At 39.3% G+C, this 21,077-nt stretch overlaps 1 protein-coding gene across 2 annotated transcripts in view; it reads right to left on the reverse strand.

The window, feature by feature from the left end:
* phip (pleckstrin homology domain interacting protein) overlaps positions 1-21,077 on the reverse strand; it is a 206,553-nt gene that overhangs the window by 16,840 nt on the left and 168,636 nt on the right. For both annotated transcript variants that reach the window (XM_072553357.1, XM_072553354.1), the window contains exons 29-37: positions 18,386-18,447; positions 16,196-16,351; positions 15,066-15,186; positions 11,848-11,973; positions 9,289-9,355; positions 7,790-7,843; positions 5,812-5,961; positions 3,155-3,307; positions 977-1,140 (exon numbers count right to left, since the gene is read on the reverse strand). In XM_072553357.1, the coding sequence (XP_072409458.1) occupies positions 977-1,140; positions 3,155-3,307; positions 5,812-5,961; positions 7,790-7,843; positions 9,289-9,355; positions 11,848-11,973; positions 15,066-15,186; positions 16,196-16,351; positions 18,386-18,447 (1,053 nt within the window). The remainder of the gene's footprint in view (positions 1-976; positions 1,141-3,154; positions 3,308-5,811; positions 5,962-7,789; positions 7,844-9,288; positions 9,356-11,847; positions 11,974-15,065; positions 15,187-16,195; positions 16,352-18,385; positions 18,448-21,077) is intronic.

Consider the following 21,077-nt stretch of genomic DNA (forward strand, 5'->3'; position numbering starts at 1 on the left):
AGAGTCTGATGGAATACCTTTCATCTCCTTCAATCAGTACAGCACCAAAAACACTCAAGTAGTACAACACCACCCATGATTAACCACTTGTTAACCTCATTTACATCTCATCTAAGATCTTCAACATTCTCTCCCTTTGTCACCAACACATACCGGCAGTAATGTCTAACACCTACAAGATGGACTGCAACAATTCACCAAGGTTCCTTCGATAGCACCTTCCAAACCCACAAAGTGTAATACCGAGAAGGGGAAAGGTAGCAGATACATGAGCACATCACTACCTTCAAGTCACTCACCATTCTCATTTGGAACTGTATTTTCATCCCCTTGTTATGTTTCGGGTCAAAATCCTGGAACTCTCTTCCTAGCATTGCTGGTGTCCTGACCCCCCAATGATTGCAACGGTTTAAGAAGGCAGCTCACCACCACTTTATTAAAAGGCAATTGAGAATGTGCAGTAAAGGCTGGCCCAGCCAGTGATGGCCACATCCCGGGAATGGTAAAACAAAATCTTACAATGAGGTATTGGTAAATATTTTTATGTCATACAAAATGCTTTTTTTTCCATTCCACAGAACTTTAAACTGCCATCTTTGATTAACTAGGACAGCATTAAGAAAATCTTCCCCAAATCATGAAAATGATTTAAATACTTTAAAAGTTTCACTAAATTTTCTGTAATATGCATTAGCAAGAACAATTTGTTAATACATTTGACACTAGAATAGGGTTAGATAAGGTTAACAGATCATCAATTTGTGGACACATGCTTTTGTTCGAAGTGTCCTCTAGGACAAAATTTTGGTTTTAATGTACAGTTTGTATCCAGAAGAAAACAAACTAATATCTGATCTGTATCCTCAAAGCAAAACTACTTTCATGTACAATGTCCCGAATACAGCATGGATAATGCATGCAAGAGATTGCTACTGTAATTTATGAGCCGTTCTTTAACTTTCCTGTATGAACATACCTTGATGCTGCACTGCTTGAGGGAGAGCTACTTCTCCTTCGTTTCCGCCTTTGGCTGGAAGCCTTCTTTCTTGAATAGAATCGAACTGCTGCCTTGTAATCAGAAATAATGGAGCTCATGTGTTCTTCAAATAATGCTGATAACCGTAAACTCATGCTATAGATCTGGTGAGAATAAACACTTAATTATAAGACTGAATTAATGTAATATACACGCCCATTTCATTGTCTAATTAACAAGCAATTTTCTCGTAATAAGCTCAATTCGTGCCAGTCCATTACATTACTTCAGGGATTTATTAATTACACTGCTGCATGACAACAATGCTTCTCAAACAAGGGGTGACAATTCTCGCTCTGTTGAATTTATCGCCCCATTCAGAAGAATCAATGGTCAGCTGACAGGTCTGGGAGAGGCTTGCCCCGCAGTAATAACATGCTATGGGTAGGCTACATTGATAGATGGTGGGACTTCTGCCCCTCACAATGAAGTCATCCCATCCCTGGAGCCAAATCCTGCAATCCCGGAGTTCCGTAATTGGCATTGTTGGGACTGCACATAGCCTCACATAGGAGGTCTGATTAATTCCAGTGTGAGGCAATCAAAGGGCCTTTAACATCTCAAAGAGAGAGAGGAGGGGAGCTAAATGGGAGTTTAGGGGATGGGTTCTGTATAATAGCTGAGTATAGGGGTACAATGTTCTCAGGAGTGTCCCTGATTTAGCCAAATGCATCCCCTTTCCTTCTTTCTGCTTTAAATACAAAAATGTCAATTTAGGCCCTTTGCTGACAGATTTACAGCATGGGCAGGATAACAGTGGTGTTACTAACCTTTAATTACTTATTTACATATTGTCAGCAGTTTGTCGATTTCAGCACCCAGCCACATGGTGTTGAGTTTGGGTACGAACAGGAACTTGGTGTATTAACCATCTGGAAACAAACTCAGCAGAGGCATGTACTAACCAGCTCTAGTCACATCACATTATCATCAATTTATGTAACTCTGCTGAATTCTACAACTCCTTCATAAACATTTATTTTTGCACTATTCAAAGAACAGCAAATTCTCCCAGTGCACTATCCAATATTTAAGACTTAATCTTACGTCACAGATTATCAAGTCAATTATTTCATTTATTTTGAATGTTGCAGCACATAATATGATCATTCTGCTTGCTTACATTATAACAAGATTGCATTCTAAAAATTAAAATGTACTGCCTTGGCTGAGAAACATTTGGCAAAACTTCATGTCATTAAATTACAATCTAAACGCATGTTGTTCTTTCCACTTCAGTGCAAATACAACCTGTGACCTGATGTTACACCTTAAAATGTCAGGTCAATCAGCATTGCTTTACAATTCAAGGTATGAGAGCCAGTTAGTTCAGCTGACTGGATGGCTGGTATGTGATGCACAGTGATGCCAACAGCATGGGTTCAATTCCCACACCAGCTGAGATCATCGTGAAGTTCCCATCTTCTCAATCTTGCCCCTCACCTGAGGTGTGGTGACCCTCAGGTTAAACTCACCATCAGTAGTCTCTCTAATGAGCAAGCAGCCCACAAGACTATGGAAACTTTACATTTAACAGTTAAAGGACCAACAAAAAGACAATTTCCAAGAGTTCCTATGTAGTAATGTGCACATTCCTACTGAGAATGGTGACTTCTTTTGTCTCAAGAAGTTTTGCAACAGTCAGGGTGGGGAAGTGAGTTGTAATGCTCGTTCCACTCGGTCCAGAGGAATCGGTGAAGTCATTTGGCTATTTTTCTGGACCCCAAAGAACTTATCATTTTATTGCTAATTCTTTGCCTTTTGCCCACATCAATAAGCAAGATATATATCCAGAGAAATGGTTGGGTTGTGGGGGTGACAGAGAGAGAGAGAGAGAGAGAGAGAGAGAGAGAGAGAGAGAGAGAGAATGGGAGAGAATGAGTGAGTATTTTACACCATTATATTTTTGTTGGTTTATAAAGAACAGAAACAGAAATATTTGGACTTTGGGTGTAGCAATGTCCTCAAAAGTATATGTACTTTTGTGTTTTATTCATTACTAAAGGCCAACAATGGAGAGCACACACTAATTTCTTAAGTATTGATCAAAGATGCACTCTGACTTTTTTTTTGACATTTAGGTTTGCCAATGTGACATTTCAACTTGATTTAACTTACCCTTGATTTTTTGCTGGGAGTGTAAGACTTGGAATTGCTAAAAATAAGGCGCACATCCTTACGCAATTCCAATGGCGTCTCATAATTTCCAGCTTCCAGTGTCTCCTGAACTGTTCCAAAATCCATCGGTGTATCTATGATATCTCTATAATCCTGAAAGAAAAGGTGTTTACAAAAATAAGATTGCTAATATGAGAAATGAAGGTAAAGGTGAAGAATGTGAAAGTGATCCAACGGACCAAGATGATTATTTCCCTTGCTTCCGATTAATTTCCTCACCAATTTTCAAACTGATTTACAGAAACATAAATGAAACTGCACAAGCACTTGATGGAAATAAACTTGCAGGGTTACAGGTGTCCTGAAGGGGAAATGCATACTGACTGGACTGCTTAACAGAGGGCTGGCACGGACTCGTCGTACTGAATGGTCTCTTTCTTTGCTGTCAATTACACTAAATTTCTGCTAAGGTTACAGCAGCTGATAAGCAGAATCCCCAAATGTGCTTTCAGTTGTTAGTCCATGCCTCACAATGGTAACTGTGAACATGTGTAAAAAAAAAGTATGAAATAAATGGATATAGAAAATGCAGAAAATACTCAGCAGGTCAGGCAGCAACTGTGGAGAGAAAAAGGTGATGTTTCCAGGTTGAGATGACCTTTCAAACAACCTGAAGCATTAAAACTATTTCTGTACACAGATGGTATCAGATTATTGAGTACTTCCAGCACTTGTTTTTGTTTTGAAATTCCAACTTTGGACATATTTCGCTTTTACACTCTTAATCAAGGTATGCAATCCTCACTGCATACGGCAGTGACTTCTTTTCAAAAGGCGGTTAAGAAAAAAGTACAAAACATTGGAAATCAGAAACAAAAATAGCAAGTGTCGTAGGCAACAGATAAATTAATATCCAAAAAGATGGATTAATATTTCAGGTGGGACAGTAATTTATTTTATCTTTTCCTTTCAGTGATGAAAATTCTATTGCATGGTCTTTGCAATTTGATACCAGCTTGTCTGAATTCCTTGGTCAGATCCTGTCACTTGGTCACAGTGAATTTACTCCAGGATAGGTTTTTCCCAACTGCATAAAACCTGACTACCACCTGATGAAGGAGCGTCGCTCCGGAAGATAGTGTGCTTTCAATTAAACCTGTTGGACTATAACCTGGTGTTGTGTGATTTTTAACTTTGTACACCCCAGTCCAACACCGGCATCTCCAAATCATGACATAAAACCTCAGCCAACAAACCACAAGAACTTCCATGCATAGGTGAGGTTACTTTCCACACTCTTGCAAAACTTCCATATATGGTTGCACAAAATTTTCTCTCACAACTGGTCAAAGATGGTGATTTAATGCTATATTTCATCAGCTAGACCTTTTGGGTTGGAAGGTTTGCTAACTTGCAAAATTTTGGGGTGGACATGAACCAAATGCCCCTGAAAAATGGTTTAAAATACTGAACAATGTACAAATAATAATACGGTTTCAACACAGATCAATACTGGAGTCTCAACTGGATTTTTGATTTAAATTGTTTTCAGTAAACAGAGTTTGATTTAATGTCTGCCGTTTAGCAGTTCATGCAATATTTTGAAATATGCAACCCTGACTATACCTGCCTGATTATTCACAATCCTGCAAATTTCTGTTTCTCAAAAACAACAATTAAAATTTGCTATGAGCCTTTTGATTTCTCTTTTCAATCAATCATGAGCTATAGTGTTGCTAGCAAGACCATCATTTATTGTTCATCCCTAATTTCCCTTCAGGAGATGATCTAATCTTTTCAATCATAAATAGGTAGCGAGGCCCAGGATTTTGCCAAGTGACATCAAATGGATGTGATGAGCTTCTCCCATGGTTTCTATGACAATGAAGCAATCATGACTATATTCCAAAAGCAATCTGTTCTGTGTTTTGGAGGGGATTTCCCATGTAGTGCATCCATCTGACTGCTGCTCTTGTTCTTCCAGATGGTAGATCTCAGTAGCTTGGGGGATACTCCCTGAAGAACATGTGGTGACTTCTTGTGTGCATCTTGTAGATGGTACACATTGTTACCATTGTGCATTAATTATTCAGGCAGTGAATGCTTCAGGCGGTGGGTGGGGACCCAAAATGGACGGAGGAGTGCAGGAGACAAACAACAGGTGACTATAGGGCAATAAATTGTGCAGTTCCCAGATCTGAATCTTGCAGATGCAAGTTAGCTAAATTCTGAATCTGAATAGCCCTGCCCCCAACCAAGCCTAGCACTTTCCAAACAGCACTGGAAACTCCAAAGATGTGTCAACTTTTAAAACTCAGGCCATATAAAGGGTGACATGTGCATGTTATGGAAGGGAGAGCTCCCTGTTGGGGAAGGAGATAGTAATGTATAAAAATCTGGTATATGTCTTATTTCAACAGGAGTTAGATGAAGTAAAAAAGCAAAGTATTAAAAATGCTATATAGCAAAACAGGGACAAGGTCCCCTCAACTATTTCTAAAGTCTGCACTCCCAGAATTACGAAGCACCTTGCTGCGACCAAAACTTCCCTTTGTATTCATTATCAAAACACTGTTAATATGCCTCAAGTTACTTTAAAAACATTCAATAATGTAAATAGCACATAAGTAACTATGTTACAGCAAGTATTTACGTACGGGATACTGGAATAAATCCACCGGCCGACGGAAAGGCTCCGAATCTTCACACTGAAAGATTAGATGCAGCAGTTCTCTACAGCGCACCTTCCAGGCATTAATATCATGTGACTGGACACGATTACGCTGCGTCCTCCTCGGCTGGTATTCCTGGACTCCCCAAAATACAAGAATTAAAAGTTTATGCCTCCACAACAAATGCAAGATATTTGTCGAGGCAAAATAAGATGAAACAAAATACAGGAAATTCTCAGCAGGTCAGGTAGCATTGGTGCAGAGTAAAACAGAATTAGCAGGCTGGATTACATGCTGAGCTCAGGCTCCTTGCACTCCAGCTTCACCCCTCTTTAAATCTTGAGTCAATTGCCAAGAGGCAACATTCGCTCCTCCCCAGATGGAGGTCTCACTTCACAGAGCTGCCATCCAATCAGAGGCCTGCAGTTCTACAGTCAGAGAATCACAGAATTGTTACATTGCAGGAGGATGCCACATCACGCTGCACAATTCTACTCCCTACTGCCAATCTCCTGTCTTTTCCCCAGTTCCCTTCACCTAATTTCTATCTAAATAACCATCAATGCTCGAAATGTCTGAATGAAACCTGCCTCCACCATATTTCCATATCCTAACTACTTGCTAGCTGAAAACACTTTTTCCTCACATCACCCATGCTTCTCTTGCACATTACTTTCAATCTATGCACTCTCAATCTTGTTCCTTTTATGAACTGGAACAGCTTCTCCTGATCTACTCGACCGAACCCGCTCATGATTTTGTAAACCTCTGTCAAATCCCCTCTCAGCTATTTTATCTCCAAGGAGAACAGTCCCATATTCCTCAATCTATCCTTATAAAAGACTGTACTGGCAGTGCCACCAGGAACAGTACCTATTACCAAAATCAAAAAGGCAGGCAGTGATGTACTTGTCCTCCACTTACTAGTGTGACCTCATGCTGGGTCTGGGCTGGCAGACTCTGGCAACACAAATGAGATGCATGGTGGATAGTGGATGATGGGAGGGAAAACTGTGCGGGACAGGGGCCTTCAAATGACACGGAAGAACCAGGAAGAGGGCATGACACAGCCTACAGGTTCTAACTTCACAGGCTGTACATTGCCTCCCATCAAATCTGAAAGGTGGCAGGATGAGGCCTTTAAATGGCCATTGATCAGGCAGACTGCACACCAGATCTCACATTCGGCCCCTCCACCCCATCCCCACTCATGAGTTAAACCAGTGGCAAGTGGGCCACTGGTGAAGATGCTGCTTTTTTGTTTTGATGCCCACTGTCTGCTTTCTCCCCTTTAGATCACCAGTACCATCCGGTCCAACTTTTCAGATCTGTCACCTTTCATTAAACCTCCTTGAGATCTGAAATATTAACTCCCCTCCACAGATGCTGTTCGAGTTGCTGATTATTTCCAGCATGTATTTTAGATTTCCAGCAGTAATTTGCTTTTGTACATATGTTCATCCTCTTTCAGAGACATTATCTGTCCCTGTGGAAAGCTATCTTCCATGAAACATCTACTCCAGGTAGCATAACTAGGAACAGATATGAACATTACAGGCGTGAACTCATGTTCAGGTACTCCACGGATAACATGTTGGAGCATGAATGTCTTGTAATTTCAAAGAAAGCCTACTTTCATACATGACCCATATTGTACCATGCTGAAAAATAATGAATGCAAGAAATTTGGAGATAAATAAAGAATGTTCACTTCACTGAAGCAAATGACAGTTTAAAATGCATCACAGCTAAAATACAGGCTAGTTTCCCAAGTAGCAGATTGACTGCTTCTTTAAAAAGCAATATTTTGACATTTTGTTCAAGTATTTTATAATTAATGCTCTTTTTTTTTTCTCCATCCCAAAAAGGAACTAAAAGTAAATTAAATGCATTACCCTAGCTGACGCAGGCTTACATGCACACATGCTGCAGCTTCTGATACACAGGACTAAGATCAGATTACCTTCTTATTCCTGGTGGAGGTTCCTGGAACATCAGAGTTCTCTGCCTCATCATCCTTATAACCAGAACAGAACAATGTAACACAAACATTACAATTAGAAAGAACGTACTAATGATACAATCTGGATATTATTGAATGCTACAATGTGACAAGTTCCCATATGCTGATTGACTTCATCCTGGAGTTTTAAAAGAGCAGGCGTTGAGGTAGCAGATGTTTTGGTTTTCCAAAATTAATTTGTGGGGAGACAATGGCCTAGTGGTATTATCACAAGACTATTAATCCAGAAACTCAGCTAAAGTTCTGGGTATTTGGGTTCAAATCTCGCCACGCCAAATGGTGGAATTTGAATTCAATGAAAAGAATCTGGAGTTAAGAGTCTAATGATTACCATGAATCCATTGTTGATTATGGTCTTGCCTACATGTGACTCCAGAACCACAGTAATATGGTTGACCCTCAACCCCACTCTGGGCAATTAGAATGGGCAATAAATGTTGGCCCAGCTAGAGACTGCCCACAGCCCATGAATGATTTTTTTAAAAAACAGGTTCCGCTAATGTTCGATCAGACTGCAAAGTAACAAAATATAACTCCTCTATTCAATAGGGGATGGAGGCTTGAAGGGCCAAATGGCCAATCTCTGCTCCTAATTAATGTCTGTACATTTGACTGCATCATAGACTTATTTAAGTTTCAAGAATTGTTTTAAGTACTCTAAAAATCTCTTAAAGGTTACCTTTAAGTTCAGACATATTGCTGAATAAAGAAATAGGGCTTTATTCAAGAATAAAATTCAAAGGAATTCACAGCAAATTGATCAGTCTCATCAATAATCCATATTTATCTCTGCAGATGTAAAGGCCTTTGAGTTTAACTAATACTGGGCTTGATCTTGTCTGGGCATTCTCCACCAGACACACTAAGTGCTGGGCACTCCACACACAACCTTCTTATTTAATTTTACAAACCTCTTCCACTTCCCAATCTGTTCCCAATGACCCAATTAAAATATGCCCATTATATGGAATTCTAATAATGCATTCAATATCTTGGCATGTAACATCTGCAACAATAATACAATAGAGATTAGAAGGTCATCTCTTCAGTTCCATTAGCACTGCCAAGTGTTCCAGAATTCAATTGCCCATTCGTTTATGTGGTCCTGACATATCAAACTCTGGTCTTATCCTTGCATAAAAGGCAAACATTTGCACTTCATAGAAGAAAGCAACTAGACAGCAACCATCAACAGGAATGCTGACAAATTTGTTTTCTCCTGTGGAACCAGAGACGCTGAGGTCAATTATACATCCCAATTACTGCCCTTGATGAGATCAGCTAAGCACTCCTAGCCTGAATGGACATCGTAGCAATCTGGTGTCTAATGCACTATGCAACTGTTGAACTTAAATTTTTAGACATAATTAAAGAATCTACTTTGTCACATTTTAGCCTTGTAACATCACTCTCTGTTCAATTTCTCAATCTTATTTTACCTCATCTGACATCATTTTCTTCTTCAAGTTATTGTAGAATGGAAGGATGTCAGTAGAATTCTGGTCTCTGCAACAATAAAAAGAAAAATGTACAAAAGACAATGTCACACTTTTCATGAATTCCAGATATCCCAATGCAATTTACAGCTAATGAAATACTTTTGAAGTGTAGTCACTATTGTGATGTACAAAATGTGCAAGCCAATTTGCACATAGTAAGCTGCCAAAAACAGCAACATGGTAGTGACAAGAGAATATGCTTATTTTTGGAAATGCCTTTTGAGGGAATAATATTGGCTAGGGCACCAGTGGTAAGTCTCCTGCTGTCTCTCAAAATAAGATCATTGACTCTTTTACAACCATCTGAATCACCAGACGTGTCATCTGGAAGAAGCACCTCTGACAATATGACACTTGCTTTTTGGGTTAAAGTACTGGAGAAAGAGGGCCTGGATGTAGGTTTGCTCGCTGAGCTGAAAAACTTGCTAACTGGAGAGAGACTTAAATTTTTTGAACTCAAGAGCAGAGAATGCTACCACCTGTAGCAAAAGTAAATGAATTAAATGGTTGAATCTCAGGATATGTTCACAAGATCTTTCCATCAACCAAAGAACTACCAGCAGTTCATAGTTACTACAAGAAAGGGAATAATAAATAGCAAGGAATAGACAGTTTATAATTGTTTATAGCACCAATGATGATATATAATTTCCAAATAAACCTTAAGATTTCATAAGTACCCTAATAATATTACAGCACTACATCACTTTATTGAAGAGTACAAGCTTGATTAACAGGTTGGATTTGTTTTATCCTATTTGTATTTAATTATTAGAATTAGAATTAAATATTTAATATAATATTTGTACTTTAATATAATGATGCACAAAAAGGAGATATAATTTTCTACTAAAATACTGACACTAGATAACTTCCAGTCAGCTTTTTTTTGAAGGAATTAACATACATGAAGTTGGTCTTCATAGAATCTCTACAGCATGGAAACGGGCCATTCAGCCCTACAAATCCACACTGACCCTCCGAAGAGTATCCCACCCAACTGATCTCGCCGAAAACCAGGCCCACAAGATTTTATTATAATGCAGAACCCTGGTAATTACAATGAAAATATTTATCAAAATAAAGTAGTTTGTTATGCAAAGTCGAACAAGTAGACAATCTACAATGTCAATCTTATACCCAAACGTGCTGAATTAACACCAAGGAAATACTGCTTCACAGGCATTCTATTCAGACCAATGTGTACATTAAATGCCAGATGTGACCAAGACAGATCCCACAGATTTGTCAGCAACCCACTCTGACATCAGTAATCACAGAGTCAAGAAAAGTCTTGTTAAGACTCTGTCATTCTCCTGAGGGATTTCAAATGTTTATATCTTTATGTCCAAAGATCCAACTTCTGAACATCCACCAAAAGCCATTCTGACTTGGACGATACTTTTGACAGTGGCGATGGTTCAATCTGTTCATTCAAGCCTGCATTCCCCAACATCCCAAGGTTACACTTCAGCATGGATTAATTGGCACAATTTTAGCTCTTTAGCCAGTCTGAGCACAGAACACCATTGCATGAAAGGGTTACTATGCCTCAATGGCGAGCGGCAGGCCCAGCACTGAGGTGGCAGTCAATGGGCTGGAATGGCAGGGCCGTTCCTCAGTGTGGCAGTCTCCTGGCACAGCGGTCTTGTCCTGGCTTCGCAGTCTTCTTTAGCGGCTTCCCAATATTCTGGCACCCCAGCATGAAAGTCTCATCTCAGTGTGGCAGGGCAGTCTTGGCCTGGCCTTGCATGATAGTCTCAGCTTAGCTTTCCTTCTTATTTATGGCTTCTGTCATTAATTGAGATGTCGCAGTATGACGACTTTTAAAACTTTTCACTGTATTTTTTTGTAAAATTACATGTGACAATAAGTTGCTGTTCTGTTCTATTCAAGCACAAAGACACAGCTTCTGCCCCTCAGCTGCACTAAATGCTTGCTCAGCTTTTCCTCAGTCTCGGCCCTGACTCTTCACTTCAACTGAGGGCTCCAAGGGCTTCTCTGTACCCTCAATGCCTGGAATCTACTAAGAGCAGCCTCTTCCTCTCCAGGTGGTCTCTCATCTCCGTGGCAGAAGCTCTCTTTTATACTGCCATATCATGCCATTCTCACCAAAAAGGTGCACAGTTCCCTTTAAACGGCTAGGTCCTTCATCTGTAAAACAAAACTTGGACAGTGCATGCATAACCTGTGATATGACATATTCCATGCATGGTCCAAAACTCTCCAGCCTTTTTGGAAATGGATTGGAACAAGGTAAGTTCATGTTTTATTACTGTTATTTGAAGCTTTATCACATGTGAACTTGAACCACCATTCAGCAGCAAAACCCAGTAGCCATTCTTGAATTTTGTTTAAAAAAACCTTCAGTACATTTTCTTACTTAGGATGTGAAATTCATATAATCAAATAGAGAATCAAAGTCATGTTTTGAATCACAGCGTTGATGGAATAAAGGGAAGGACAACTTAATTCTGTTTGAAAGAAAGAAAAACTTACTTAACGAACTGGAGGAGAATATCGATGACTAATTTGGCCGATCTAACTATAGGGCTTCCAGGTTCATTGAAAGTCCGTGCATTGTGTTCAATATATCGTACCTCCCACATCAAGGATGACATGCGTCTGAAAAAAAAACTTCACTTTACTTAACCATATATAGCTCGCACAACAATTACTGAATGATACCAGCAATGTATGGGTGGAATATGTGACAGAATACATATCCTACCACTGCATAAACAGCATGACATCCATCCAAATGAGAACAGCAATAAGTTTCTATCGGCTTTTGACAAATAATTAACTGAGATCATTCACTGGATGTAGGTTTGCTTGCTGAGCTGAAAGGTTCGTTTTCAGACATTTCGTCACCATACTAGGTAACATCTTCAGTGAGCCTCTGGATGAAGCACTGGTGGTGTAGCCCGCTTTCTATTTATATGTTTGGGTTTCCTTGTGTTAGTGACACTATTTCCTATGATGATGTCATTTCCTGTTCTTTTTCTCAGGTTGTAGTAAATGGGATCCAAGTCAATGTGTTTGTTGATCGAGTTCCGGTTAGAATGCCATGCATCTAGGAATTCTCATGTGTGGCTCTGTTTGGCTTGTCCTAGGACAGATGTCTTGTCCCAGTCAAAGTGGTGTCCTTCCTCATCCGTATGTAAGGATAGCAGTAAGAGTGGGTCATGTTCATGTGTTCTGGTGGCTTGTTTTCTGCCTGTTTGTCTAACGTAGTGTTTGTTACAGTTCCTGAAGGCCATCAAAGACACCAGGATAGATGAGGAAGAAATAATGGTTTCCTTTGAAATAATGACCCTGTCCACATCTGTCAACATCAACCTGGCCAAGGATACACTGACTACACTATTAGAAGAACCAAAGACACATATACCAAACACCACCAACTTTATCAGCAAGGACAGTATCATCAAGCTAGTGGACCTATGCCTTACCATCCACGTCACCTTCAACAAGAAAACCTACAGACAAACCAACAGAACACCCATGGGATCTCTGATATCAGGGTTCTTAGCAGAGGCAGTAATGCAGAGACTTGAATGAACAGCTCTGCCAATCAACCAACTCAAACTTTGGGACCATTACATGGATGACATCTTTGTCATCACTAAACAAAACAAGTTAGAAACCTTCAAAAATACCCTTACTGGCAAAACATTCACTAAAGAGGAGGAAAACAACAACAAACTGCCATTTCTAGATGTCGCAGTAGAGTGAACAGTCAATGGGGAACTCCAAACCAGCGTCTACAGGAAAACAACACATACGGACCAAATATTGAACTGCAGAAGCAACCAACCCAACATCTACAAACGAAGCTGCATTAGAACATTATTTCAATGAGCCACCACACACAGTAGCACAGAGGAACTATGCAGAGCAGAGGAAAATCACCTATACAGTGCAGTCAAAGAGAATGGGTACCCAACGAACACAGTTCACCGATTTCTCAGCAACAAATCCAAACAAGCAGATAAAATGCATCCAGAAACCCTAGCCATTCTCCCCTGCATCAAAGGCATCTTGGAAATGACTGCCAGACTACTCAGACTCCTTGGCATCATGATAGCCCAAAAACAAACCAACACACTAAAACAGCAACTAATGAACTTGAAAGACCCTATATAGACAACAGGCAAAACTAATACTATTTACAAAATACCTTGCAAGAACTGTAACAAACACTACACTGGACAAACAAGCAGAAACTAGCTACTAGAGTACATGAACATCAACTACCCTCATAAAGACATGACTTACTCTCACTAATGTCCTTACATACGGATGAAGAAGGACATCACTTCGACTGGGACAACATATCTATCCTAGGATAAGCCAAACAGAGACACGCATAAGAATTCCTAGAAGCATAGCATTCCAACTGGAATTTTATCAACAAACACATTGACCTGGATCCCATTTACCACCACCTGAGAAAAAGAACAGGATATGACATCGCCAACCCAAGGAAACCCAAACACAAACAGAAAGCGGGCCACACCACCAGTGCTTCATCCGGAGGCTCACTGAAGTTGTTAGCTAGTATGGTGACAAAATGTCTGAAAATGAACCCTCCAGCTCAGTGAGCAAATCTACATCCAGTACCTCAACCTGAGCTACAAATCTTCTCAAAACTCGCTAATATAATTCACTGAATATATCCATTCATTTAAGGAATGCATTGAATGAGAATAAGTGCCATTTTTTTCTAAATTTCTGTTGTATTGTATTATGTGTAATATAAAGTTGATAGAAAATCACATTAATATCTTCATCTAAATTCTCAATGTTCACTACCAGAAATGCACAGCTTCATGACAGGTGCATGAATTTGCAAAATTTAACAGTATATATTACTGCATCCATTATTTAGACAGTGCTGCAAATTGTCCACATCAGATGCAACATTATATCTTCAATACATATTGAAAAATAATATGAAACAGATTAGAGTATCAACCCAGATTTTATGCTTAAATATTGTTTCAGATTTTAACTTACAAGCTTCTGGTTGGAGGCCAGAATGCCACCACTCAGTTATAGCTTACACCCATGTTTTTTTCTGAAGGATGACATTTAGTGAATTATAATTGATAGTAAACACTGCCAGAAAATTTGTTCATTTTACCAAAGGTAAAAATTGAGAGAATATTTTGAACAAGTGTAATTCTATTCTTCTCTCTATAATACTGATCACAGCCCACAAAATTCAAAGGTCCTTCCCACAACAGCTTTTCCCCTTTAGCAAAGGTGGATGAATTACTTAGATATGGGCATTTCCTGCCCACTGCCAAGGTCACTTTTAGGTACATTTTAATCTCACAAATCTGTTAATCATTGCCCCGAGTGGGAAAACAAAGCTGAGTCAATGCAAAAGAATTCAACCTTTAACAACGTTTTTCTTTCAACTGTCTAAAAGCAGCTTAAGGACAACCCAGAGCAACATCCTGTTACTAAAATGAGGTAATGTTTGAGAAACAGAGGGTGAGCTTTTGACCCGTTATTCCATGCTCTAGTTTATAAACATTGTTGCCCATGTGGTTATGCTACTGCAAATCCATAAAAAGTTTTTTTATTACAATATTGTCCTTCCTCTGAAAGAAGTATATCACCAGCTCATTAACTTTGTAACATCAGATGTTGATTAGCACTGGACTTTTATTCCTGCTCTCAAGTAAAATACTGCGTCGACTCACCTGTAAAACCTATTCTCTACCCTCTCTTTGATTGTGTTGAGGTCTGTAGGATAAGCCACTACTGTACAATATAAAGGATAAGCCTGGAGATCCACAGGTGCCACAAATGGAGCAGCAATATCTGAAATGAGATTGTAAAAGTTCAAGGAATTTATAACTTGAAAAATTATGATACCTGTGGAGAGGAGACAAGGAAGATTTACTACAATTAGATCAGGAATGTGCAGCTCTAACCTTGCTAACCAGTCTCCCATGGGGAGCCTTATCGAACGCCTTACTGAAGTCCATATAGATTACACCTACCGCTCTGCCCTCATCAATCCTCTTTGTTACTTCTTCAAAAAACTCAATCAAGTTTTGTGAGACATGATTTCCCAAGCACAAAGCCATGTTGACTATCACAAATCAGTTCTTGCCTTTCCAAATAAATGTACATCCTGTCCCTCAGGATTCCCTCCAACAACTTTCCCACCACTGACGTCAGGCTCACTGGTCCATAATTCCCTGGCTTGACCTTACCCACCTTTCTTAAACACCTTTCTTAACCAACCTCCAGTGTTCCAGTATCTCACCTGTAACTATCGATGTTACAATATCTCAGTAAGAGGCCCAGCAAAGAAAACAAAAGAGATATCAGAAATGTCAAAAATGATGTTAACATAAAGGAATGTGGCAAGAACTTTTAGGGGTTAGCCTTTATCTAAGTATATATGGTAAATTGTAGAAATTAATCATTTTAGTCACCTTGTTTGGTAGTTGAAAAATAATTTTCATAAAGAAACAAAATTCTGAATGCTTCAGGTATTGTTCTTCAGAGTTGAGCCAGGAATCACAACATATATTTGATTTCTGACGGTGAATTAGAGATCTCAATCACCTCAAGTCAATGTCAAATGTTCATTAATTAGTTACGGAGGCACGATTAGAAGACTGGTAAAGAAAAAGGTATTGAATCACTTGAGCGGGATCTTGCTAGTACCACTCAGACACCTGGTACATGGAGAGTGGGATTAGGAGGATAATGTGAACTTAATTCAAAAGGACATCTAACAGTTTAGTCAAAGCTTCTTGTCCAACTGCACGTTTGACTTTAATTTAGTTACTTCAGTTTTTCTTGGGTAAGGACATACCAAGAGTTATGAGCTGACAGATCCCATTATAAATTCTATCACATTCTTCATCTCTCTTTCTGCAGCCCCATTCTCCTTCCTGAGATTTGTACAGCTGTATCTTATGCTCAGCAGCAGTCAAGGGAACACTTGATCCAGGTTCAGTGGGGAAAACAGCTGAAACACAATAAGCACAGTTAATCCAAAGGAAATAATATGATGACATTGTCTTATTAATGGAACGTTAACGCTAGCCAAACCCAATTCAGATAAAGTTTAAATTTCTCTTTCTTTTAAAAAAAGTTGGCTATGAGTAGCTGGACAGACAAGAGTGAATGACAAAAATGAAACTTCCTCATAATTTTTTAATTATCTCAATCGTCCACTTTCTAAATGAAAGAGCCCTAGCCTTCTCAGACTTTCATGATAACTGTATTTCTTGTGTTATCCTTGTAATTTTTTTTTGCCAATGCTCCTTTTTTTTGATAATACGGACAGCAGAACTGTGCACAAAATCCTCAATACAGTATAAGGAAGGTATCATCAACCATTTTTATTAGAATCTGTTTATATTTCAGTTCTGTTCCTCTCGAAAAAGTCCTTTTGTTTGCACCTTTTACAGCTTTGTCAAACTATGGATTAGCACAGTAGGAAGGCAAAACAGTAAAGAGGCACAATGGGACTAAATGATTACAGCACCACAGGAGGTGGAGAATGGCAGAAGGAGCCAGGCAACTAGATTTTGCCCACAACACCAATCCAAATTATAGACAGTAGTTATCAATGCCTTTTCCAAATAATAAGCACAAAGAAAATGCAGACAGCAACGTGGAAAAGATCAGGGATGAAAAACATAATAAATTTAATGAGATAGGCAATAAGGAAAAAGGAAGAAGTAACAGGAGACAGGCAAAGAAACTGCAGCATGAAAATCTTGGATGACTGAGAAAGGCCATATATTCCAACTTGTCATGTGCACTGCTACTAAAGATCTACTGGTTATACATTTATAGATTGCATTGCAAAATAAATGTTATGACTTAAGGCTTCATTCTTGGGTTAGGATATATCAGTGAAGCCTTACACAGAGTAATTATTTTACCTCCTGTTATAATAAACAATTTTGGAAAAGAATTGAACAGAAACTACCAAGGGTCAAGTAACGCTCGTGTTGTACAAATGCCAGGCTGTGACCATCAGTAAGAAATAACTGATCCACTGCCCTTGACATTCAATGGTGTTGCCATCACTGAATCCCCCACAATCAATATTCTTGGGGTTGACCCTTGACCACAAAATAATCTGGATCGCCACATAAACACAGTGCCTACAAGAACAGGTCAAGAGGCTTGGAATACTGTGGTGAGTAACTCACCTCCTGACTCCACAAAGTCTGTCCATCATCTACAAGGCACAAGTCAGGAGTGTGATGCAATATTTCCCACTTTTCTGGATGGATACAGCTCCAACAACACTCAAGAAGCGTGCCACCATCCAGGACAAAGCAGCCTGCTTGCTTGACCCCCACATCCATTCCCCCACCACTGATGCTCTGTGGCAGCATTGTGTACAATCTACAAATGCACTGCAGAAATGAAGGAGCCTGCAAGTTCCCTTCCAAGCCACTCACCATCCTGACTTGGAAATATAGAGCCGTTCCTTTATTGTCACTGGGTCAAAATCCTGGAATTCCCTCCCTAAGGGTTACTGTGAGTCAACCCACACCAGGTGAACTGTAACAGTTCAAGTAGGCAGCTCATCACCACCTTTTCAAGGGCAACTAGGGACAAACAATAAATGCTGGCGAGTCAATGACACCCATATGCCATGAATGAATGCTGACTATAAAAACCCAAAAATACATAACAACTATGACATATACAAAACACTGTACAAGGTAGGGAAGATAGTCAGTGGTTCTACCTAAGCTTCATTTCATATAAAAGACCTGGCCATCGCTATATATTTTGGAATCCTGAAAACAGAACGGCTGCCCAGGCACAAAACAGCAACACACGAAAGAGAATAAAAACACAGAAACACAGATGATCACACACAATTCCATCATGAATGATTATGCTAGTAGCATCTTACCACTGATTTAATTTATCAGTGATCTCTATTATGGACATAGCTAAGATTTGACAAACTGTAAGCTGTAGTTAAAGCAAAAATATTTTTCAGTGAATGCACAATTTTGCCTGTACATACCATCATGTGGAATCACTTCCATATCCCAAGGGCTCATCTTTTCAGTATCTCCATTGTCCCAGCTAGAAGTAGAAAGGCAAAACATAAGCCTCTAAAGACTGTATGAATAGTTGCAAATCAAACCAGAAATAGATGGCTCTTAAATTGTATACTTCATTGTAATCACTAGGAATGTAGTACCGTAGGAAAAAAGAGTAGCCAGTTAGCTCCTCGAGCTTGTTCTGCCTTTCAATGACATGTTTCATATGTGACTTAACTCTGTATAATCATCAATGCCCTCCCCAGAAATTTGGGTATTTTAGAAATTATTTTTGTATAAGGAATATGGACCTGTGCCTTGGAGTAGTGCTGGTCATATTTAATATACAATAGAAAATAGATACATTAGGTACCTTCCATTCTAACACGCTAGACACATTAAATCAGCAACCAAGTAAACATTCAAACAACATTCTGACAACTAATGGATCACTTAATGTTCAAACCTCATAAATACACATGATAAAGTTTTATTGTCAAATTTACTTTGGTCTTGCACAGCCAAAGTAAAGACTCTTCCGGTGGTGGGGTTGAGCTGATATACGATCTGCTCAGTTAACCAGGTTGCTGAGGAGCAGAAATGAAACAGTCATGGTGGTGATTTACAGCAAAAGCCAACAGCAATCAGTTACATTAAAACAATTCAGCTTAACCAAGATAGTAATCTCCCTCAACATGAATCTTCTGTCCTGTTTAAAATTTACATCAAGATCAACTTGCACATACTCAGATGATATTATGAAATACACTTGAAAAGAATTCATAGAGGTTACTCCACACACTTACAAACAAGTCATGTGGACAAAATTCTTCCTTTGTTACATAGTTGACCAATGTTGAATGGTCTTAAAGATGATAGCAAAGGTACTCTCCCAATAACCTATCCTGGCCAAACACTGCATTTGCAGATTGATCATAGAAAAATCTGAAGACAAACAGTGCCTTCAATGTCAAACACTTCACCTACAATCAAAGAAGATTTGTCACAAATTCATCCATCAACACATAATAAACACAAAAAAGGCAACTTCATGATTGGAATGATCAGAGTTTAACTGCTGAACTGCCCTGTTGTATTCACTGCCAACATGTTATGTGAGTAGATATTCAGAACATGTTATACAACAATTTATGTTCCACTGACTATTTTTATCCAATTCATTTTCACTTCCTTAGTCAATCCTTTGAATACGGTAATAACATTTCAATTTCATAATTAAAGGGTGCTAACATTCATACAAAAATATAGTAGGCAATGGCATTAATATTTTTCCAATACTATCCTATTATCAGTTACATAAAACCTAACATATTGTTGCAAGCTATGTATAACTGTTTTTCTAATCATCACCTTAATAAAAGCAGCCAGGCATTTTGCATATATGGTTGAAATGTGACTTAACTCTGTACACACCTTTGCTATCAATATGTTTGCTTAACAGAAGTTAACATAGCTTTTTAAAAACTTTCCCTATTTGAGTAGTGAATTCCAAACTCCCACCACCTTTTGTACATTCAAGTGTTTACTAATTTCACTCCCAAGAGGTCTGGTGGTAACTTCTGGATTGCTCCCCCTTGTTCAGGACTCCCCAGAAAGTGGAAATTAAGGTTCTCACACTCCTGAAATCCTTTTAACTTCTTGAAAACTTCAATCAAGTTTTTAGAAACTCCAGGGAGACAGCACTGAGAGAGAACTCTTCATAACTTTAACCTTTGAAATGCAGAGGCAGGATGGAGGGTTTTGGTCTGTGACAAAGTCAAATGGGGGTCGCATCCAGACACGTGTAGAGAGCTGTCACTCATTGATTTTCTCAAAACATGTTCTCTAACATGTACACACTAAGGCCTGTTGTTTAGGCAAACCTTTTACTGTTTGTCCTCGTGCAGGGTTAGTTATGTTACACCTCCAGCACAGTAATATAATTGTACCCCCTATATCTGACTTCAAGTACTGCACTCTATTTTTATTATTCACTCCTGGGATGTGGACACTGCTGGCTGGGCCAGTATTATTATTACCACCCCTAGTTGCCCTTGAGAAGGTGTTTGTGAGCTGCCTTCTTAAACCACTGCAGATCATGTGCTGTAGGTATATCCATGAAGCTGGTCGGGAGGGAATTCCAAGATTTTGACCAACGAACAGCAAAGGAATGTTGATGTACTTCCAAAGCAGATTAGATTAGATTAGATTTCTTACAGTATGGAAACAGGCCCTTCGGCCCAACAAGTCCATACCGACCCTCCGAAGAGTAACCCACCCAGACCCATTCTCCTACCTATGTTTACCACTGACTAATGCACCTAACACTACAGGCCATTTAGCATGGCCAATTCACCTGACCAGCACATCTTTGGATTGTGGGAGGAAACTGCAGCACCCAGAGGAAACCCACAGATGTGGGGAGAATGTGCAATATCCACACAGTTACCCGAGGCTGGAATTGAATCTGGGTTCCTGGCACTGAGGCAGCAGCGCTAACCACTGAGCCACCGTGCTGCTTGATCAGGATGGTGCGTGGCAATGTATATTTCATTGGCTTTTAAAGTTTCTACTTTATCTTCGGCTTGAGAAACCTTCCAGCCTTCATTTAGGAGTCCTGACTGGCCTTCCATATCCTAAAGTTCCGACTTGTCCTTTACACGTTTCTCTTGG

The sequence above is a fragment of the Chiloscyllium punctatum genome, chromosome 3, assembly GCF_047496795.1.
Source record: "Chiloscyllium punctatum isolate Juve2018m chromosome 3, sChiPun1.3, whole genome shotgun sequence".
NCBI lineage: Eukaryota > Metazoa > Chordata > Chondrichthyes > Orectolobiformes > Hemiscylliidae > Chiloscyllium > Chiloscyllium punctatum.